At 39.6% G+C, this 24,700-nt stretch overlaps 1 protein-coding gene across 1 annotated transcript in view; it reads right to left on the bottom strand.

Annotated features, from left to right (window-relative positions):
• Nucleotides 1-20,852, bottom strand: part of DCTN4-p62 (dynactin subunit 4) — a 69,815-nt gene extending 48,963 nt beyond the window's left edge. The window contains exons 1-3 of the mRNA XM_067152777.2: nucleotides 20,617-20,852; nucleotides 20,082-20,325; nucleotides 1,551-1,874 (exon numbers count right to left, since the gene is read on the bottom strand). Of these exons, the coding sequence (XP_067008878.2) occupies nucleotides 1,551-1,874; nucleotides 20,082-20,325; nucleotides 20,617-20,751 (703 nt within the window). The 5' untranslated portion in view covers nucleotides 20,752-20,852. The remainder of the gene's footprint in view (nucleotides 1-1,550; nucleotides 1,875-20,081; nucleotides 20,326-20,616) is intronic.
• Nucleotides 20,853-24,700: the final 3,848 nt, after the last annotated feature.

Here is a 24,700-nt window from a genome sequence, read left to right as displayed (position 1 = left end):
CAATGATTTTAACATGTATATGTCATGTCCCAACATCATATTTTATAACTACAATTCCGTAATGTTAATATCCTAAGTATGCCTGTTGCCATTTCTTGATGGATACAGTATTTTTGTATCCGTCTCTTGGCACAGGCCAGAGCAAAGTGTAGTTTCCACCAGAGTTCCAGTCTCATCCATGGCTGTCACAATATGGAAGCTGCTGGGGTATGGGTGGTGCTGAGTAATGACATTTGGAGCACAACTAGTGTCTGAGTGTTATGAAAGGTGTTGCTCATAGGATCAGTCGTGCTGCAGTAGCACCTTCTGGTCCAGTGAGGAAAGCAATGGCAAACTACCTCACTCCTCATCTTGCCTAGTACGCCTCATTTTGGTGCTGCCATTGGTTTTTGCGGGTTCCCTATAACTGTATAGCCGTTGGTGGTGCTATTTGAGGATCCAACCAGCCCCTGGGCTGATGACCTGACAGACAGACAATATCATAAGAAATCACAGTTCAATTTTTACAAATTATAAAGGTCATTGTCCTCTAAACAATGTTTGTTTTAAGATTGAATTAATATGGCTGATGATGCTCAATAAAAGAAGGGCGAAACATGTCCCCATAAGGGTGAAACATGCCATAATATTTAGATTTTCTATGTTTAATTAACCACATAACGTGGTACTAACTGTATTTAATAGGTGGGGTAATAAATATACTCCTTTTGTAAACTGAGGGAGTTGGCTGAATTTGACGAGAAGAAGAGATAGAATGATAGGGCACATCTTAAGACACCCAGGACTTGTTCAGTTGGTTTTTGAAGGAAGTGTAGATGGTAAGAATGGTAGGGGTAGACCACGGTATGAATGTGACAAGCAGATTAGAGCAGATGTAGGATGCAATAGTTACGTAGAAATGAAAAAGTTAGTACAAGATAGGGGGGCACACACATTACCTGAAGTGTTTTAGGTAGTGATGCAAGTTTTTTGTGTTTGGTTTTTTTTTCTGCTTTGTGTAGATTGGGATTAGCCCTCATTTTAATCATCACGTATCATTGGATAATTTTCTTTCAATTCAAATTTAATTTCTTTTAACGTAATGCGCATGTCTACAGGCATGCTTAACCTTTTAATTTGCGTTTGTAAAGATCTTTCTGTTTTGAGTTTGGAATTGTTTCCTTTTTCTTAAGTGTGTAATCCAAGGGCCATTACCCTCTACGTTTTCTTTCTTCGTAAAAGGCTACGTTCCATTACCTCTCAGGGTTCCATGCCGTTTTCCATATCCATTCTGTAGTTGTCATGTTTCCTGACCTGTTGTTTACATTTTGTGATGCAACGCTTTTGTTGAACCTTAAGTTTTTCTTTTACTGTGTTTAAAATTTCATAAATTTATTATTATGTTTTATTTGTGTAATTCAGCCAGTCGTGGTTGCAAACATAAAGCACACTAATATTTGTACGCTATAAGTAACCAATTCACATAAATATAGGGGAACCTAGAGATTATTTATGAAACCAAATTACTTAAATGTTTGTACCAACATAAAACAGTACACAACCAGACTTACCAGACGTCAAGTTAATAGTAGTTGTAAAAATTTCTTCTGGTAGTTGCTCCACTTCTTCACTGGCTACTGAAGGGGCCACATCAGGAGGATTTCCAAGATCATCCTTCAGTCCACCACCTCCTAGCTGAGGAAGACCAGCTCTCTTTCGAGCCATGACAGCAGTCAAACCGAACTTGTCAGAGAAATGAAGATAACTACGTCGAGATACAACTTTCTTCCTTTCTTTCTCTTGCTTTTCTTTCAGGGCCAATGCTCTATAATATTCCAGTAAGCTGTTAATTCTTGCAGTGCTGGGATTCTCCTTTTCAGGCAAACCACCACTAGCTACAAAACAAATTTAGAAAATAAATACAAATTAATGTAGATACATTATATCTTCTATATAAATAAAACAGCAAGTCTGTCAAGTCCCCTCAGTTTTTTTAACATCAATTTAAGTTTCTGAGGGGAGATGGCATAATATTGATTCTTGTCTGCCTGTTCTACCATCATGCAAAAACCACATAAGATATTTGAACAAAACCGTCAAGCTAAGCCAGGCTGTCATACACTATGGGTGCACGGCAAGATGGCCAGGCGAGCTCTTAGGCAGGGAGAGAGGAGCTTCCGCTAGTACACTACAAATCAGTACTAGAAACATTGAACCGCTTACCTTCTGCCACAAATAAAAGTTTTCAATTGTATCTTTTATCACCCAATGATCAAAGTAATCTATTTCTGCTTTCAAGGACTCTGGTCGTGGCCTTCTCTTGCCCAGCCTCATCACTATTACTAAGTTCATTTCTAATATGCTGTATTGTTCGCCCTGAAACATTACAGTACTTCACAGCCCTGTGTGTAGGGTTAGTTATAGGCATAGACATACATTTAGTTATACCTCTATCATCACATAACTTTATAATTCCTTCAATTAAGTTTCTAGCCTCACTAAGAATTGTTTTACACCTCGGTCTCTTTGCCGCTACATTACGGGTATATTAGATTTAGTTCACTATGGCCTATAATAAGAACTAAGCTATAAATGATATAAAGAGCACCAATGAACGACGACCTTCAATGCACTGATAAATACATCCATTCCCACTCACACATCAGCCCTGTGTGTAGGGTTAGTTATAGGCATAGACATACATTTAGTTATACCTCTATCATCACATAACTTTATAATTCCTTCAATTAAGTTTCTAGCCTCACTAAGAATTGTTTTACACCTCGGTCTCTTTGCCGCTACATTACGGGTATATTAGATTTAGTTCACTATGGCCTATAATAAGAACTAGAAGCTATAAATGATATAAAGAGCACCAATGAACGACGACCTTCAATGCACTGATAAATACATCCATTCCCACTCACACATCAGCCCGCAAGAGCTTCAGAGCACCTGGGTAGAACGTTTGCTCGGATGTTGTGTGCTCCTGCATGTCCCTCTCCCCAGCCATCTCTTTGCGTGCCCATAGTACTACTTGGGTATGCTTTCTTTCCAAATTCTAATATGAACACTAAGGGAATATTAAATAAAGGTTTCTAAATATCACCCTCAATATTAGATTTTCAAAGAAATATTGCAAAACAATGTTGTTGTTTGAGTCATCAGTCTATAGACTGGTTTGATGTAGCTCTCCATGCCACCCTATCCTGTGCTAACCTTTTAATTTCTACGTAACAACTACATCCTAGAACAATAACACTTTAAAATTTAATTTACTACTTTTGTTCAATGTAAACTTTTGATAGGATTAAATTTTGGTTTCCAAAGATATATGAGCAATGCTGAACACAGCATATCTTGCTAGTCATCAGAAACATCTCACTTTAACTCAGCAACTGTCTTAGTTTAAAAAAAAAATCTCAGATATTTTAATCAGTGTTGTTCGTACATTATACTCTGAGATGCCGAAATTCTGATATTACTGCCTCCTCATCACTATCCCTCTTCTAAAACCATTTGTAGCCAACTCCAAGCCACTAACCAATATGTTACAAGCACTAAGTCTTAAACACCGAGTGGTCAAAAGTCATGGCAAGACACTGAATGTGATGTTAATAACAAGTTGCTCCTCCGCGAGCCCTCAAAACTGCAGCAATACGGCAAGGTATCGACTCTACAAGATGTTGGAATAATTCTGGAGGGATCTGGACCCACGCATCTTGCACTGCTACCCACAATTGGTCTTGTGTAATTGGTGCGGGGTTCATGGGGTGTACACCAGCATCGACAGCATCCCATAAAGGCTCAACTAGATTAAGATCGGGGGATCTGGAGGGTCAATCCATGGCTGTAACGTCATTGGAGCGCTCCTACGACCACCTGCATGCCACCACAGAGCGTTGACATGGCGCATTGTCCTGTTGAAATATGGCATCTCCATCAGGGTACTCTAGCGCCAGAAAGGGATGTAGATGGTCTGAAAGAATGTTCATGTAACGTGCACCTGTCAGCGCTCCCTGCAGTCGGACAATGGGGCCTAATTGCCAACATGAGAATGCCGCCCAGACCAGAACTGAGCCACCTCCTGCCTGAACATAACCTTGCTGACACACAGGATCCATAGCTTCTTGGGGCATATGTCACATTCTCACGCGCCCATCAGCTCAATACAACTGGAACTGGGATTCATTGGACCATACCACACGCTGCCACTGTTCCATGGTCCATTGCCGATGTTTGCGGGCCCATGTACGTCCTTGACCTCTGTACACACAAGTATGAAGACTGAGAGTTTTCCACTTAATACTTTATTATATAAAGTGTCTAAAATATTTCAATCGCCTTAAAACACAGTACCGGTTTCGACCTGTTAATTAGGTCATAGTCAGCTGCTGATGAACCTGCTTATTCAATAACGATTGTACATTGTTGCACCACACACCCGCACGCACACACTCACTCATGCCTTACACACACTCTGCTACCGTAGACACGCACACGCACATACGCACACACATACATACCCACACACGCACGCATACACACACCAACAGGTCCGTGAATACTTACCAACTTACCTCATGAGACGAGGCCGTGGACAGGCTGGAACAGACTAAAACAGTCTGGAGCTGGACTCGAACCAAATTAAACTAAAGGGAGGAGCGGGAGACGGAAAGAACCCAGAACCCTTCCCGATAAATGAAAGAACGGGGTCAAAATACATGGGGGTTTATTAATGAAAATAAAGTGAAAGAGATCAAACAAAAAAAAAAATAATAAAATCAAGCTTGAAATATTACTAACGGAGATATGCGTAGAAACTTATCGTGTAGGTTATTCATCCAATCATATCAAGAGGCAGATTGAAAACGTATCAAACTTGGCCACACAAGCTTCTTTCAATCACAAACTTGTAACATACGATTTACTTCCTCCACATAATTTCATACACGCGACGTATGACACATTCGTCCTCGCAATGAATTAATATCAGTGGACATACATCGAAAGAACTTACACGCACATCAAAATAAAACATACACGTTACATCTCACACATCTCCATGTATATGGACCAGCATCCCAGAGAAGAGATCCATCATGCAACAATCCCCCATTTGAAAAAGCACAGCATCCCAGAAAGAAAAATCAAAGAATAAATATGGCTGACATAGTTACGAGGCGAGTAAACAATGCTAACAATGAAAGAAGACTCATTCAAATGAAGCAACAAACGTAAATATATAATTAGGCCAGCAAATAGCCTGAGGAATGAAAATAAGAAAATGTAAATAATACTTTAAAAAAATAACACTGTAAGAAAAGGAGAATGCTGTTAATCAGGCAAGCATACAGCACAACCACACGTACACACTCACCATAGAGACCCAAAAGAAATGTATACAGGTAGAATAATCAGTTTTGTCCAGACACATAACGAACAGAGAGAGATCCGCATAGCAAGACAAAGCTTTCATGGACTCATGAGCTCAATACAAGACGCGTAAAATAACAAAGGATTGCCGCATCAAGGCAAGGCATATCCCCACATAATTCACAGTAGCTTCATCGTAACCATCACGCTTGCAACGTATTCATATCGCCTCACCACGGACGAACATGAATACCAGTCATAGCGTCAAACACAACGTCACGCATCAAGAGCTCGGCCATGAGAGAATCGACGAATAAAAATAAATGGCAATAGGTCTCGAACTTCAGACCACATACACACCAAACAAACACACCACTGACTAAAACCATCCTCCATCCTTACGGGTTTAAGTCACACAAAAAACAGAACACACAAGATCAGAGAAAACTAGCAATAAGACAAAATGCAGATTAACGGTTAAATGTACATAACTAACACGCCCACGCAACCAGAGCAAGCCAAAAAGTTACCTTGATAGACGGGCGTTGCCGAGAGCATTAGGTAGTCACAAAATAGCGACAGAGATAAAGAGTCGGGCATTCAAGTAGATAAATATACTGCATGAAAAGTAAACGGCACAGGTCAAAGATCTCGTATCTCAAAAAGTACATTGTTGTCTCGACCGCCATGTCGGCTACAACCGTCCTGCGAAGTAGTTTCAAAGAAGGCGGGCACAAGACTGAATGAAGAGACTTCGGCTGATGGCCGGAAGCGCGCTCTGTCAAGGAGAAAAAGAGTCATACGTCACGTCCAGGGAATAGATCGACCCAAAAGTCGATAGTGGTCAAAGAATGTATTACATACAGAGGAGTGCGCCACCAAGGGAAACTTGGTGCGGCACATTGTAAAACATTACTTAGACTAAACATGAATGCCACATAGATAGGCAATCCCTTAAAAAAGCAATGTGTTTGATCACATTCGCTATTTTAATTCTCAGGCTCTGATATCTGAAAGCAATGTACTGTATTTTGCCTGGTTGGCTGGAATACTATAATCTATCAATACGGACAATGAAGCTGATACTATAATCTATCAATACGGACAATGAAGCTGATAGATTATAGTTGAGCTCTGTGTCGAGGTGTCAGCCAAGGGACACGTGCTGGTTGTCGGCTAGTGAAGCTTATGCGGTGCAGTTGCCTCCTTACAGTCCTGGTAGAAATGGGTTCCTGGCTCCCAACATTCAACTGGGCGGTGATCTGACTCACATTAGCCCATCGAGCACGAGTGTGCTTCTGCGAAGGCGACGTGATGTCTGTTCATTAAACACCTGTGGTCTTCTTGTGAGGCAGTTTACGTGTGGTAACACTCTCTCTGCGATATTGAAGATCCACCCTCGACAATGTTGACTTCGGAAATCTAAATTCACGGTTAATCTCCACAATGCTATAATCCGTGCGCCGATGACCATCCCACATCCAAAGTCGGTTGACTCGCAACGTGTTGCCATCTTCAAGACACTGGTGTCTGTGACAGGATGCTCAGCTACACCACAGCAAGCCGCAATGCTCAGGGGCCATACACGGCACATTTTCTAATGGGACACCCCATCCTGTGACTTTTGGCCACTCACTGTATATCTGCATTGAGTGTGCAGGTTAAGTCACAAAAACGTGATTTCGAGAAAATTGCATTTAAAAGTTCATGATCATATGTATAATTCTCATAGCTAATGTGTTTTATGGATCATAAGTTACGAATTTCATTATTGTCCGTATTGACAACTGATCACTAACAAAGTGTAGGAAGGGTCCACCTATTCAATACTATTACATCAAAAATGTGTTATTTAGTTTAAAGTGTAGATATGTTATTCAGACTTCATCAATGGTTTAACTTAAGGCTATAAATTGTGTCATATCAGTGTTTATATCATTATTGGTTATATGTCGTGTGCTTATGTCTTCCAATTGGAGCGTGGCTGAAGATGACTCAATATATATGGGGTCGAAACTAGTCCCAGTTTAATAAGACAACTAGCTGATGTACCTGTGCTTCGCTACGGATTCTATATTGTATACAGAATTCTAGGTTGTAGTGAACATGCTGTGAGCAAGACTGTATTAAATTGCATACCTCGTAACATTACCCTTGAAACGCAATGGGGAAATCACAAAACGTCTTTTCTCATATGAAGACTGGTTTGGGGAAATTTTCATTGTAATGAAAATTACATCAGTCACAATCAGGTTGGGGAGTTTTCATTATAACGGTAGACACTCACTCTCCACCTGCCTGTTTATATCATCAGAAAGACTGTCTTAGTGGTTTTCCCAACTGAAAACAACATAGGTCATTACAATGTCAGTAGGAATGGCGCGAGTAAAAGAAATGCTTTCATATGAAATACTTGATCAAATGGAAAACCACACATTTTCCCACTTTTAATGAACAGTACTACGCTGCCGATCTAACAGTCCAAAGTTGCAGAGCTGTAATGACCAGATCACAGACAGCCGTGATCCGTGAACACACTTCGTATTTTTTCTGCAAGGGGCTGGGTGTCGAGTCGAATAGTGGAGAGTCCCAGGACAAAAACTATGCCCTTTTACTAATCTGTTTCCAAGGAGTACCCGATGAGTCAAAAAATCTTAATTCACTACACTGGCGGCGGAAAAATCTATCTGACTTAGAGGCAAATTTTTCTCCAAGCCAGAGGAGAAACCCCCTCTCTTCACTGCTAGTCTGGAATAAAATGAATGTAGAAATTAATAAAAGTGAAGAGGAAGAAGCTCCTCTTAAGAAACTGCTCTTTTCAGGGTTGAATTTTGAGTATTGAGTGAATTGTGGTGCTATAATTGGAATAGGCCTAAATTGTAATTCTAGACCAGGTCATACTACTACTACTACTACTACTAAGTGAGCCTCTGCCTTAAGTGTGCACACTGCTCGTTCAAAACAGCGCGTCAGAATAGGGACTGAAATGCTGGAATTCTATGATGAACCAGTGTGTTACGAACCAGCAGTACCTATCAGAAAATGTATGAACCAGAGGAATGGCATGCTAAAGAAGAAAGTTTTCTAACTCCCCAGCTATTTCCCGCCAGTATTCAGTCACGCTGTTATACTCAGTACACAGCAGTAATCCCATCTATCGGAGTTGAGTGGCAGCATAAATGACTAAGAACATCACAACAAACAATGGTCAATGTTGATCAATGTTATGCGCTTTCGATATTGTAGGCCTTCACATTTAGTTTTCTTCCGACTCTGAAATACTACTCTTATCATAGTCGGTATGGTAAAAGTGAATAAAACAAATGATCGGAAATTGTATTCTCTATAATTTACAGGGGTTAGACAAGGTTGTAATCTTTCACCTTTGCTGTTCGTAGTTTATTTTATTATTATTTTTCTTTGCTAGGGGCTTTACATCGCACCAACACAGATAGGTCTTATGGCGACGATGGGATAGGAAAGGCCTAGGAGTTGGAAGGAAGCGGCCATGGCCTTAATTAAGGTACAGCCCCAGCATTTGCCTGGTGTAAAAATGGGAAACCACGGAAAACCATTTTCAGGGCTGCCGATAGTGGGATTCGAACCTACTATCTCCCGGATGCAAGCTCACAGCCGCGCGCCTCTACACGCACGGCCAACTCGCCCGGTATTCGTAGTTTACATGGATCATCTGCTGAAGGGTATAAAATGGCAGGGAGGGATTCAGTTAGGTGAAAATGTAGTAAGCAGTCTGGCCTATGCTGACGACTTGGTCTTAATGACAGATTGTGCCGAAAGCCTACAGTCTAATATCGTGGAACTTGAAAATAGGTCCAATGAGTATGGTATGAAAATTAGCCTCTCGAAGACTAAATTGATGTCAGTAGGTAAGAAATTCAACAGAATTGAATGTCAGATTGGTGATACAAAGCTAGAACAGGTCGATAATTTCAAGTATTTAGGTTGTGTGTTCTCCCAGGATGGTAATATAGGAAGTGAAATTGAATCAAGGTGTCGTAAAGCTAATCCAGTGAGCTCGCAGTTTGCGATCAACAGTATTCTGTAAGAAGGAAGTCAGCTCCCAGACGAAACTATCTTTACATCGGTCTGTTTTCAGACCAACTTTGCTTTACGGGAGCGAAAGCTGGGTAGACTCAGGATATCTTATTCATAAGTTAGAAGTAACAGACATGAAAGTAGCAAGAATGATTGCTGGTACAAACAGGTGGAAACAATGGCAGGAGGGTACTCGGAATGAGGAGATAAAGGCTAATTTAGGAATGAACTCGATGGATGAAGCTGTACGCATAAACCGGCTTCGGTGGTGGAGTCATGTGAGGCGAATGGAGGAGGATAGGTTACCTAGGAGAATAATGGACTCTGCTATGCAGGGTAAGAGAAGTAGAGGTAGACCAAGACGACGATGGTTAGACTCGATTTCTAACGATTTAAAGATAAGAAGTACAGAACTAAATGAGGCCACAACACTAGTTGCAAATCGAGGATTGTGGAGACGTTTAGTAAATTCACAGAGGCTTGCAGACTGAACGCTAAAAGGCATAACAGTCTATAATGATTATGTATGTATGTATAATTTTTGTTATGTAATACTTTTCGATAGCACCATTAACATAAGTATTTAAAAGTAAATTTTAGGCGCCTTCCTCTAAACTACAATATTTCATCCTGGGTGAATAAAATCGTTTATAACTTAGACTGTAGTTTCTTGTTCCCTGACTCTATATACCGATTTTCATTAAATTCTGTCAATCCATTTTCTCGTGGCTCGGCATTGATATGGACTTAGCAACAAAAATACAAATTCATGAATATCTGTGTTATCATAGCTGGTATGGTAACAATGTATGACTAATGATTGTTACCATACCAGCTATGACTAATGATGTCTGACTCATTGGCTGAACGGTCAGCGTACTGGCCTTCGGATTCAGAGGGTCCCGGGTTCTGATTCCCAGCGGGGTTGGGGATTTTAACCTTAATTGATTAATTTCTACGGCACGGGGGCTGGGTGTATGTGTTGTCTTCATCATCATTTCATGCTCATCACGACGCGCAGGTCGCCTACGGGAGTCAAATAGAAGACCTGCACCTGGCGAGCCATACCCGTCCTGGGATATCCCGGCACTAAAAGCCATACGACATTGCACGACTAATGATCGGAAATTTAATTCTATATAACTTTAGTTATGTAGTATTTATCAATAGGACTACTAATAATATAAATGAGGGCCGGTTCTTGAACATTAATGCTTCCCTTGAGTTGCAACGTTCACACCAGCCTCTCGCATCGGTAGCTTAGGGAGCACATTTTATACGTCAAGCTTTCGTAAAGAAACTTTAAAAGGATATACAATCAAAATCTATTTGGAAATCATTTCAAACGAGCTTTAATTTTCTACTTTTTCGGTTTTCAGACACGAGGTATAACTTAATGTATGAATCCTAACTACCTCAAGAGTTCTCGTAGTGTAATGGCTAACACGCTCACTTCGTAATATGAGGTATGCAGGTTCGAGGCTTTATTATGACGACTCTTTTATTTCCATTATTAGCGTTGTGTTAATCCGTATGCCTCTTTTCATACGTTCTTTTGTTCATAATATATTTCATTGACATATTTAATCACAATATTATGTCTACTAGGAAATTGCTTTATATGTAACTTATGCTAATAGAAAGTGATGTTATGATTAATAGCATATAGGACTGTCGCCCAGGTAGCAGATTCCCTATAGTCGTTTACATAATCTTCTTGGAAATTATTTTGACGAAATTGGAAACTATTCTATTCCTGAATTCCTCTTCCTATGAATGGATATCTATCCCGATTAGTTCTTTACATTTACAGTAACTTCTAACTTTATCTTCATAAAGTTAAACACTAGAATGAAATGCATTATCAGTTAATGGAAGCATGTGGAGCTAAACGAGGTCACAGAACTAGTTGCAAATAGAGCATCGTGGAGATACTTAATCAATTCACAGAAGCCTGCAGATAGAATGCTCAAAGGCAATAAGTGTGAAAAAAGGTGTGTGTGTGTGTGTGTGTGCGTGTGTGTATACGTATATGGAAGCACGTAAAAGAGAGTTAAGAACAACGGCAGGGAACGAAAATTCATTTTAAAATGTAAATTAGAAATACGATGAAAACCTGCGTACCTTCTATTACGGAGCGAGCGACTTGACCAATCTACTTACATGCTTATTTCAACTAATTTAAGAGCTTATATGCAGCCTGTTTTAATTGGTTTTAGTGCCTATGTCTCTAGTTATAAGACATGATCTGGCAGAATAGCAGGCTTCATAGTCTGAGTCACACCATGGAAAGAAAGAAAGAAAGATATAAATAAATAAATAAATAAATAAATAAATAAATAAATAAATAAATAAATAAATAAATAAATAAATAAATAAATAAATAAATAAATAAATAAATAAATAAATAAATAAATGCAATTCCTCTGTAGTTACCACAAACTTTCTTGCCACCTTTCTCAAACACTGGCATTATTATCCCTTTTTCCAGTCCCTACTATGAAATCCAAAACAATACTGGTGCTGGGAGGACATCAGTAGACCAATAAGTTTGAGTGGTGTCTTTAAAAGTAAGAAGGATCACAATATGAAGATAAAGTTGGAATTCAAAAGGACAAATTGGGGCAAATATTCATTTATAGGAAGGGGAGTTAGGGATTGGAATAACTTGGAATAACTTACCAGGGGAGATGTTCAATAAATTTTCAATTTCTTTGAAATCATTTAAGAAAAGGTTAGGAAAACAACAGATAGGTAATCTGCAAACTGGGCGACTGCCCTAAATGCAGGTCAGTAGTGACTGATTGAACTTAATATTTTATTTTTCCTGTGATTTTATGAATTTTGGTGAGGTTGGTATTTGTGTCCAAGGGATAGTTTTGGGATGGATGTCGTGCAATTTCCTCACATTGATTTTAAATATGACGGACTATTTTGCCCGATTTCAACTTATTCCTCGTTCAAATGTATATTTAGTAATTATATTATTTTAAAATCTTCGGATCCCAGGTAATTAATTGCAAATTATTGGATTTTATGTCTTAATTCTTTGTTTAATGTCACAATTACTTAAATTTATTTCTTCGATGGCAAGAAATTGTAAGATTTTTAAAAATCATTTTAAGACGGAATTCCTAAGTTTAATTTTCGTTTAATGGCTTAATGGTTTCATGTTATTATTCATTTGGCTTCAATTCAGATCTGTAGCTCATTATTCTTAAAACGTAATTTACTAAATCTTGAAAGTTGTAATTATTGTCTGCACAAGATTGAGTTATTTATTGCAAAATAATCTGAAAGACAAAGACACTTGTTGTGTGCGTTATTGTTGAGGAGACATTCCAATGTATTTACCTTTGCGATAGATTTCCAATTCAACGAGTGCATGACCCAGAAATGACCCCGAAAGTAAATGCTAGTTTCTCGTTCACTGATAGAGCTTGATAGTTGCAGTCGCTTAAGTGTGGCCAGTATCCAGTATTTGGTAGATAGTGGGTTTGAACCCCACTGCCGGCAGCTAAGCAACTTGTAAAAAAAAAAAACAAATATGGGAATATAGGTAGGTCTATGTTAATTATTTTCATATTATTCTTAGTAACAAAATAATATCACAAAGGACAAAGAATATAAATTAAGAACAATATTTACTAGGAAAAAAACTGAACAGCTATTTACAGCTGAAATGGAACAAAACAGTAACATTTTCCTATAATTTTTGGAAAAGTCAATCAAGTAAAATGACATTTTCAGGAGAAATATAACACAAACACTGTCGCGGTTTACACGTTTGCTGGCACTTTTTCACATGAATGTCATTAAAGCACTCAATACACATTTTTAGTGCTCCTGGACACTGCACAGTATCTTCATTTTGTTGTCAGCAGTTTACTTACCATGCTGTGCAAATATCTTCTTGTAGCACACTGTGCATTGTCTGGTTGGTCCTTCCACTTTGCCCAGTGTGTGTGCCCTGTTCCTTGTTGGAGATGTACAAGATGTAACAGTACTGTACCGACATAGAGAGAAGGCAAGAGATTCCTTGAACTGCGCTTGCATTGTAGGATCCAGGCATTTACAACAGCAGTCCCCAGGAGAAGTTCAATAGCATCTTTTCTCCACCATTTGACACCCTTTCTCAATGACGACATTTGGTCACCAAGATCAACACCCTTTTTAATCTTCTTGTAATGCAACACAGATTTCAGCTCCAATAGTGGATCTCCTTTCCTATTACTTTTTCCGGTGTCTTCCAGAGTGTCGCCATGATCAGGTACAGTGGTTATCAACACACTCTTGTCCATCCAGTTAATTATTCTGACCCCCTTTTCATTCTCTGCTCCATAAATTTCCCCCCTTTTAAGATGCTCATTAACCACATCTTTGGGGAGACCGCTCTTATTGGGACAAATTGTTCCACAGAGGAGCGTTTTCTTCTCCAGTAGATTCTGTGCCAATGGAACACTTGTATAAAAATTGCCGGCGAACAAGATGTGACTTTTTCCCAACAATGGTTCACACATTTTCATGACAACTGCTTCAGCGTGACCTGTCCCTTGCAGCTCATCATCTTCCCTTGATAAACTCTTATAGCTAATGCATACCCATCTTCCGTGCACACTTTGCAGAGTTTAATTCCATACTTATGTGACTTGTTCGGAATACATTGCCTGAAAGCAATCTTCCCCTCCAGGGCACCTTAGACTCGTCTATTACAACATTACTTCCAGAGGTTAAGGCATTCTGAAAATTTTCCTGAAGCTGGTCTACTAGAGATATAATTTTGTACACTTTTTTATTTCCGTCCCTAGGGGCTTCATTATCACACAAATGCCAACAGGAGAGCAACTAAGAAGCGATCACGAGTCATAGTGGCTTTTAGTACCTTATTCCCATATAAAGGGTTTGACAAGTAATATCCCCAAAAACTTGGCCATTTCTTCTTCCGTGGTATCAATCGATTTGGATAACCGCCTTCCATTTCTTTGGTGGACACTTTACTAACTTCTGTGCAGCAAGTTTGTTTCGGTTACCACAGTCTGTATAATTTGTTGTGTTACAAACATGTTATAAATGTCAGAAGTGCTATAGAAATTAGTCACAATGTTCACTTGTGTGTCGTCACAAAGAATGGGTATGCTAATGTCATGCCGCCCCCTACTGGACCCCAACTTGGCACAGTTACTTTGTCATCACCAACAATATGACTTGGAGAGATATCACATAGAGTTTCATCCCTGTAAATAGCTGACCCACATGCTTCACATTCACTGTGTGTCAGGAGATGAGTCGCTATGTTGGAGGTTATACGTAGGATCATCAGATACTGGAGAAAAATCACCGTCAACTGTAATCACTTTGTTCCAAATAATGAGCAATTCGTCTGAGATTCCAAAAGAAAGCCGGCCCTGCGGTGTAGGGGTAGCGTGCCTGCCTCTTACCCGGAGGCCCTGGGTTCGATTCCTGGCCAGGTCAGGGATTTTTACGTGGAACTGAGGGCTGGTTGTAGGTTCACTCAGCCTACGTGATTAGAATTGAGGAGCTATCTGACGGCGAGATAGCGGCCCTGGTCTAGCAAGCCAAGAATAACGGCCAAGAGGATTCGCAGCATCGACCTCATGACACCTCGTAATCTCCAGGCCTTTGAGCTGAGCAGCGGTTGCTTGGTAAGTCAAGGCCCCTCAGGGCTGTAGTGCCATGTCCATTTTAAAATTTATATTACTCCAAAAGAAATATGAACTACCCCAATATGCACTGGGAGTGGACTAGCAGCTAGAGGTTTACCAGAGCTAAACTCATCAGCTAAAAACGCGAAACACTGCGTATTTCAGACAAAATTTAATGCTAGCCCATTTGAAACCTTATATAAATTAAATGTTATTACATTAAGGGCCGATTGTATAAACATCACTGACTGGAGATCAATTTTAGTTTAAGTTCAGAAAATGATCTGAGATCAGACCGGTGTCGTGTTGTATAACACTGATCTAAGATCAACTAATCAAAATTAAATTTTGATCCCAGTTCATATGTGAGCGCTTGGCAACAGCGCAAAAACAGTCGAGTGTTGCGAGTCGCGTTGAGCAGCGTGAATGTTTTCATTCGTATTCTGTGTGCCGAGTGAAAGAAATAGAGAAAAAATGACTGAAATGTTTGTATTGAACAAGTAAGTAAAGAAATCGTACATTAATCCTGTATTATGTAAGTTAAATTTGTCGGCAAGCAATAGGCCTACATTTCTTTATTTCTTCTATTTCAGGCTCCTGCTTCCAAATCAGCTGATCTCCACACCTCGACCTCGAAAACAGCTGATGTGCTTACGAAGTCACGGTCGCCTAGCATAAAATGAAACTGAGACCTTAAAACTTGATAATGAAATTTTAAAAATGGAAATTTTAATGAAAAGGAGAAAGTTAGGCCTGGACAATAACGAAAAGTGGGTTTAATTGCAAAGTACAGTGGCGTTATTAGACGCATATAGTTGTAAAGTACATTATGTTTTTGGCTATTTTTGTTGCAGATAAACTGTTCGTATAATTTAGTTTGAACCACTTTTCGTAATAGCCAACTGTAAATTTTTTGTAAATATTGTTACCTAAATACATTATTAATAATTGCTGCCCTTATAACAGTGTTTTCTCTTCCTTGAAGGTCATTTGCAGCAGGTACTGGAATTTCTTCGAATGCTCTTCTTGCAGCGAACACAGCCTCATCTCTTTCAGCGACCTCATCTACTGCATTTACAGTGATATTGTGCAAGACGAATGCTGACAACTATGATTACTGGAACACGAGCTAACTTCACTCTTATCTCCATACTGAGACAAGGGAACCGTCTTTTCACAACCCCAAATGTTCTTTTTATTGCTGACCTGGTTGCTTTATGGGCTCGATTACAAGCTCGCTCTGCAGCCGTTTCGGCATTAAGTACTGGAGTCAGCAGGTAACGACAACACTGATAGCCATTGTCTCCCAGGAGTATGCCTTCTGGAAAGTCGCCTGTTTTGAACTGAGCATGCACTCGTGAATTAATGAAAATATTGCTATTGTGAGCAGATCCTGGCCATCTTGCTACGATATTTAGGGACTTGAGCCTAGCATCACAAATAACTTGAACATTTAACAAAAACCACTCATGATGATTCCTATAAACTTCTGCATTATCATCCCCAAGAGATATGATAGGTATGTGGGTACAATCTATAGCGCCTATAACACCAGGGAAGTGTTTTACATCGAAAAAATCACGCATTTTGTTCGGAAGGCATTTTGATAAACTCGTGTTTCAGTGCAGCAATAAGATTAGATAGCCTACACGATGAATGGCTCTGCAGACTGTCGCTGCGTCTACATGCAGTAAATCACCAACGACAAACTGAAAACTTCCCGTGGCAAAGAATCTCATAGTTATTACTAACATGTGTATTGGAGTTAGTAGGTTTTACGTAGAATATCACGCAACCTGAGTTCTAGCTGTTCCACGGTATTTTTTCCCACCAAGTGATCCCTCAGTTTTAACTTCTTATCACTCAATTCTCTCATCGGATTTCCTCTTTCACAGAACACATGAGGAGCCCGAAGAAATTAATCATTTTCATCATCAGAAGATATATCCGAGAAATCAGAGTAATCAGAGTAATCAGAGATCTGTAAAATACGAACAAGATAAAATATCGAGGTTATGTTATAGAATTATTACATTACACTGCAGTAAAAGAAGCGTAATATTGCCTGTATATGGACAACTATAGCTAGCAATGTATGAGGTTAAACCTCAATGTATTTTTTAAAAACCATTTATCGTAAAAACACAGATAATATTTTATTAACAATCAGCTGTTCTTGTATCTCAAATAGGAAACAACTCCTTGAACTAAGATCAAAGAGTTTGATCGGAGAAATTTCTCCAGTCAAAGTTGATCTTAGTTCAGTGTGAATTGATCTCAGAATAACGTTTATACAATACAAATGTAAGAGTTTTGCGTGAACAGAGATCAATTTGGTCTCTGATCGAAGATCAAACGGTTTATACAATCGGCCCTAAAACAATATGGCAATGTATTGTAAGTTAATTAGCCCATCTCAGAAGTTTCAGCGCAATTATTGATAAACATTAGAGACAGTCACAACACCAATACTGCCGTTTCCCGCCTTTTGACAAAAATAACCACAAACAGCTGTCTTAAGCTTTATTGCTGTGAATTCTCGTGCCACTTATTTTTTGTGTACATTACAGCTTGTCTACAACAGTTGGTCTCACTTCTAAGTCAGGTCACAATGGCTCTTTCACCTGAAAACGCAATAAGGGTCGTGGCATTAATGGAAGATAGGTGCAGTATGCGCTGTGTACCGGACGTTATGGCACGTCTTGTTCTAACGTGTACAGAACTGTTAAAAGGTACAGAGAGGAAAATATCTACACAAGGAGGCCTGGTTCTAGTCGGAGGAGAAGCAATACTGATCGCGATGATCGCTTTCTTGAAATGAAAGTTCTTCGTGATCGACACACAACAGCTGTGGAGGCCAGAAATCATTTGCAGCAAGTACAGGGTACGAACATAAGCAAAAGGACAGTAAAGAGGATGTATGAAGCAGATTTAAAGTCCAAGAGGTCCTCACAGGACCTCTGCTTACACGTGAGCACCACGCCTCTACGATGGAATTCGCCAACGCCCATCAAAACTGGACTATGGAGCAGTGGAGCTAAGTGCTGTTCATGATCGAATCCAGATTCTGTTTGAGAGCACCGGATGGAAGGGAGAGAGTATGGAGAAGGTCCGGGTTACAGTACACATTCACGCTATCTCCAGTTTACTTGTAGCCTCTGTGATGGTCTGGGCTGGAATTACCACTGATGTGCAGACGGAGTTTGTGTTCATCGAAAATGGAAGTCCGACAGCCTACCAATACATCAATAAGATTTTAATGGACCACGTGGTGCCTTTTGCGCCTGTCATCAGCGAGAACTTTATCCTATTGCATGACAATGCTCGCTCACACACGGCCGTTTGTGTACGTGAGTATAAAGTTGGAATTAAGCGCATGGTGTGGCCAGCTCATAGTTCCGACCTAAACACAATAGAACATGTCTGGGACATGCTCGGGAGATGTGTTAGGAGTCATTCCCCTGACACACTGGTTCAACTTCAGGCTGCGTTTCAGGCAGAATGGGAGATGATGCCACAAGAGAACATTTCAGATTGCATCCTGAGCATGCCTGATTGAATCACAGCTGTAACTGTGGCTAGAGTTGGTAATACTCATTACTGAGGCATTGGAAATGTGTTGAAAACTTGGACAAATGGACTGTATACAAAACTGTGCAGAGCTCTAGTTTTCAACATTTCCAAATTTTTGTTTGTGCTTACAGTCAATAATGTTTCTCAATTATTGTGCTGAAACTTCTCAAATGGACTAATTAACTTATGATACAATGCCATATTGTTGTAATGTCATAATATTTTATTTTTATCATGTTTCAAATGGACTAACATTAAATATTGTCTGAAATACATAGTGTTTCACTTCTTTGGTGGTTAGTGTATTCGGTAGAAATTCAGTATGACTTACCACACTTTTATAGCATAATAAGGATGCAATCATTATGTTAGAAATCTTAATTGGAATACGTTGTAGAGGAGAAATGTATTCACTGCGACAGCCAAGAACCCATCCGCCATCCCCCAGAAATAATTTTGTTTTTATAACCTAATACAATTTATCACACGCCATAGTCCATCACCTAAATACGTACCAGCATTTCCATTGGGTGAGACACAATGGGATACGACGTCACTCTCAGCAATGAAGTAAAATTAATTCCGTTACCAACCCGCGCACAAGAAATATACATAACCTACCCTAACCAATCCAGATCAATGGAGGTGCCATGTGCGATACTAGAGGCCTAGGGCCGCTTCGCAGCTTTTAACCAGGGGGCTTACGCCAGACCCCTTTGCTTGATCCAGACGAATGGCCTAACCAATCCAGACCAATGGCTTTGTTACTAATCTCCCTAACCAGTCCAGACCAATGGAGGTGTCACGCGTGATACTAGAGGCCTAGATCCGCTTTGCGGCTTCTAACCTGGGGGGGAACCTCCTTTGCTTGATCCAGACCAATGGCTTTGTCACTTACCTCCCTAACCAATCCAGAACAATGGAGGTGTCACACGTGATACTACAGGCCTAGGGCCGCTTCGCGGCTTCTGACCTGGGGGCTTATGCCCCCCAGACCCTCTTTGCTTGGTCCAGACCAATGGCTTTTTCAAAATTAGCGCCGCTGCACTAGGATTAGTTCTTTATATGAACAGTTGGCAGCTCTGTCCACAGCACGATCACACCCTTCGTGAGATGCGAGCTAGAGAGAAACAACTGACAGTACAATCGTGCCTAGATGCGTGCACTGGAAAATGGTACGTCGTTCTGAACTTTTTGCCATGTATTCCCCTATCTGTCTAAAATGACAGTGCGGATGCTATGTCATTTTGTACAAAAGTAATCCACTGATAGCTACCTACAGACATTCTACTTATGCTCGAGTGGTTGAAGAAATTTGGAAATGCTAGGAGATAATAACAGATGTCCAAGTCTAATATGAGACAAATGATTATGGTAATGGCTACATAAAAACTTAGACACGGAAAATGTACATTTCTTGTTGATCATACATACCGACAGTTTGATCAGGAAGGCCAACATCCCGTGAAGTCCAACGGCAGAATCCACAAGCCATGTAGTAAACCTTGCGTGGAACAGGCTTTTCTTCGGAGCTTGACACGACTATGGTATTGGCTCTAGTCGATAATGTATGCAGACAACTCGGGCAGTCGAAACAATTGGCACATCTTTGTTTCTTTAGACGAGCCTCAGCTGACGGCAAGTTTTCTAAGCAATTTGCACAATAATGCGAGTCCACCTATAAATGGAGAGCTCAGATGTGAAACAATGAACTGTCATAATTTCATTGTATATTTACTTCTTTACATTCCATACATTCAATACTGGAAAAACAGGCCTTTCGCCCAGTGCTTTGTTTAAACCAGAGAGAATAGGCTAATTTTTAATTGTTAAAAATGTGTAACTTGGTGGAAGATCATCTAAAGACATGTCGTCAGACTGCCATGAAAACCGCAATGATTTTTAGGTAAGTAGCGAAAAGAAAACATCTATTGATTCTAACCTATAAAGAACAGGTTGTATTTCTTACCTCATGACAAACACAATATCCACATCGTATTTTTAAACAATGTCTACAAAAGTAAATTCTAGATATTGGTTTTAAAGATCCACAACTGCAAGCATAACGAACAATATCGGGCTGTAAAATATACGCCATTATCATAACTAATTTGCCACGGAAGAATCGATTCCTAAATCCTTACACTGCCACAAAGAGTATACTGTCAATTTTCTATTTCTACCTTTACGCCCATATACGAGATCTGAGCGCATTATCATCATTCATTTGTTTCCTCTATTGCCATAACATCTGTCCAGAAATTCCCTTCGTAAAACTGCAGAGGAATGATTTATATACCTTGCCGCTTAATTTAATGTATAATATTTTCTAGAATTGTTGTTTCTTGTCGTTTAATTCCAATCAATCAATACTGATCTGCATTTAGGCAAATACAGTAGAGACAATACACGACACTGAGCGAGATATCGAGGGACAGCTCTTGGAGCACACTCTAGCGGATAGACCTGAACGGTACTGATTCTGTCATAAGAGCACGTGTATTTTTGTGTGAAGTTTTTCGTGTTATTTATGCGTTTTCAGTGAGTTGACATAATTAAATAGTAGCGTGTGTCATTCCTTGATATCTCCTCTCAACATGAGGGGAAAGGTATGTGCTGTGTTTGGCTGCATTAATTACGAAGTATAGAAAAATGCGCGCTCGTTCTTCAGGTTCCCTCGTGACAAGAACATGTAAGTAATATTGTGTTTGCATATATATTCTTCCACTGACAGAGATTTTTATAGTACTTCATAATCTTCTGACCTGCTCGACCCATGTTTTAACGGGCTTAAAATATAATACGCATATTTTATTGTATAGTGCAGCAGTTAACCTTCAATACCGATGTGTTGTTGTAGGTGTGATCTGTGGGTTTTGAAATGTCACAGAAGCGATTTGGATAAAGTGTGCAAGAAAGAAGGGACGTTACGCTTGTATAAGAATTATAAGATCTGTTCAGATCATTTCCAGGCCAGCGACTTTAAAAATCCTCGACTATACAGCCAATCTTTCTGTTAGTAGGCTTCATGTTAAGAGGAAAATTGTCCAGCTATTAAATGTTAATTCATTGCATCATATGTGTAAGGAATGTGCCGATATTTTTATTGACAAATGTCTTAATGTGATGATACATTGTTTTTAAATGAGGTAAAAAGACAAATCCAACCATAAGATTTCAGGCAGGTATGCTAAGCTAAAAAAGTAATGCATAAATGAAAGATCAAGCCATTTCACAGCAGTCCATTTCACACCTTGTTTATATGTCTAATTTCAGTCTTTGAATAATAACCTTTTAAATAATTCTTCATTCATTTATCCAGAATTGCTTTAGCAACTTCGAAGTTAATATCTCAATACCACTTTCTTTCTAGACGTAATTTATTTATCCATTTCCGTATATACATTTCCATTGATATTTGAATTTAGCGCGATTTGTTCAGGTCAAATCACTAGGAGCGCCACCGTCGAATTGTCTCCCATTTTAGCAAGGCGAAATCCGTAAGTGTCGTGTATTGTCTCTACTGTATTTGATTTAGGGCAGTCGCACAGGTGGCGGATTCCCTATCTCTTGTTTTCCTAGCCTTTTCTTAAATGATTTCAAAGAAATAGGAAATTTATTGAACATCCCCTTTGGTAAGTTATTCCAATCCGTAACTCAACTTCCTATAAATGAATATTTGCCCCAATTTGTCCTCTTGAATTCCAACTTTATCTTCATATTGTGATCTTTCCTACTTTTATAAACGCCACTCAAACTTATTCGTCTACCCACGCCATCTCTCCACTGACAGCTCGAAACATACCACTTAGTCGAGCAGCTCGTCTTCTTTCTCCCAATTCTTCCCAGCCCAAACTTAGCAACATTTTTGTAACGCTACACTTTTGTCGGAAATCACCCAGAACAAATCGGGCTGCTTTTCTTTGGATTTTTTCCAGTTCCTGAATCAGGTAATCCTGGTGAGGGTCCCATACACTGGAACCATACTCTAGTTGGGTCTTACCAGAGACTTATATGTCCTCTCCTTTACATCCTTACTACAACCCCTAAACACCCTCATAACCATGTGCAGAGATCTGTACCCTTTATTTACAATCCCATTTATGTGATTACCCCAATGAAGATCTTTCCTTATTTGTATTAACACCTAGATACTTACAATGATCCCCAAAAGGAACTTTCACTCCATCAAAGCAGTAATTAAAACTGAGGGGACTTTTCCTATTTGTGAAACTCACAACCTGACTTTTAACCCCGTTTATCAACATACTGTTGCCTGCTGTCCATCTCACAACATTATCGAGGTCATTTCGCAGTTGTTCACAATCTTGTAACTTATTTATTACTCTATACCACTGATCTCTATACATGGATCACTGATGGCAGGTCTCCGCTGCAGGAGAAAGTACGCCAAGTTGAGCGCGCGGTTCGCCATGTTGGCGTACCCAACCTAGAGCTCTCCTTATGGGGAAGCAATGATAATATAGTCAATTTTAAGTCGCAATTAATGGCGCATTGGAATAATTAAAAATATAGAGACATGTTCACTCAAAGCATAAGGACATTGGGATCACTGACACGTCATTCCGAGGTCAGTAAATCTCCGGGATACCAATAAACATGAGTGTATAATAACGGCCGACAAATATTAACTTAGGTGCTGAATACATGCAATTAGCGATCTGTAACACAATACGAATGAAAACCAGTTTTTGGAAACTTTGCTGTAAATTGTATACATGTATGCCACGAAATTATGCATTCTTAAAATGATGTACCTATAAACGTAGCTCACTATACAGGCCTAGATTCGACATATCGTAATCGGTGCTTGATAATGAATTTCTGTTTCCTGTTTCCATGAAATAACGCGCATATTATCAAATTAAAATATCATTGAAGCAAATGTACACATTTATAAAACCAGCAAATATTCAAAACGTGTCAATATATCACATTACCGGCAGCTTAATTTACTATTGCAGACCTCTTTAATTAAATTCAGCTAGCAAAGCGATATTGATAGTCATCATCAGAAATATCTAACACAGTTAAAAGAGTCCCGCATACCACGAATAGTATAATGGGATAGCCCCAAACACCCACCACACTTTCCCTTCTCCCACAACTCCAGTGTCTGAAACCCATAATTATTACTGATGTAAATAAGGTCTAGAATTCCTCCAGACTTCATTTTCTAAGATTGTTATAAGGTCACGTCAATTATTTCATCGAAACCGTCAGTTTAATTATGAGAAATTAAAAGAAAAGTAAGTAAGTCTTTACTTGCAGTTAATGTTCAGTAAAATTGAAAACAGTTGGCTGTACATCACTTCTAAGGTGTACAGTTTGTCCATTTCTATCAAAACAGTCTTCCTCTAGGTGATCCGAGCAGAGAACAGCTGTTTTAGAAGGCTCCCAATTCTCCCGCCTGATAATCCATGATCTTAGAAGTTCGGGTCTCGAGAAATGAAACCTACAAAAATTAATTGCCATTTTGCTCCCGGAATATGCGAAAAAAGATACAATAAACCTAAAACTCAAAACACTACCCTAGGAAGATTCTTATGTACAGTATAAAACTCCCCGATGAAATTATTTCTCCTTCTGCTGATCGGTTCTGTTTGAACATCCATAAGCTGAACACTGCGGTATGTTAATACCCCGTAGAATTTTCCGTGGTTTCCCACTTCTCCTCCAGGCAAATGCCGGGATGGTACCTAACTTAAGGCCACGGCCGCTTCCTTGTCTATCCCTTCCAATCTTCCCATCCCCCACCAAGGCCCCTGTTCAGCAGAGCAGGTGAGGCCACCTGTGCGAGGTACTGGTCATCCTTCCCAGATGTATCCCTCGACCCAGAGTCTGAAGCTCCAAGACACTGCCCTTGAGGCGGTAGAGGTGGGATCCCTCGCTGAGTCCGAGGGAAAAACCAACCCCGGAGGGTAAACAGTTTAAGAAAGAAAGAAAGGAAGAAAGAAAGAAAGAAAGAAATACACTGCGGAGTACATCTCAATGAACAGAAATATTACTTAATTATAAGTATTTAATTATAA

The sequence above is a fragment of the Anabrus simplex genome, chromosome 8 (genome assembly GCF_040414725.1).
Source record: "Anabrus simplex isolate iqAnaSimp1 chromosome 8, ASM4041472v1, whole genome shotgun sequence".
NCBI classification, from domain to species: domain Eukaryota; kingdom Metazoa; phylum Arthropoda; class Insecta; order Orthoptera; family Tettigoniidae; genus Anabrus; species Anabrus simplex.
Note: the sequence above shows the minus strand (reverse complement) of the source record. Positions and strands in the feature narration are given on the sequence as shown.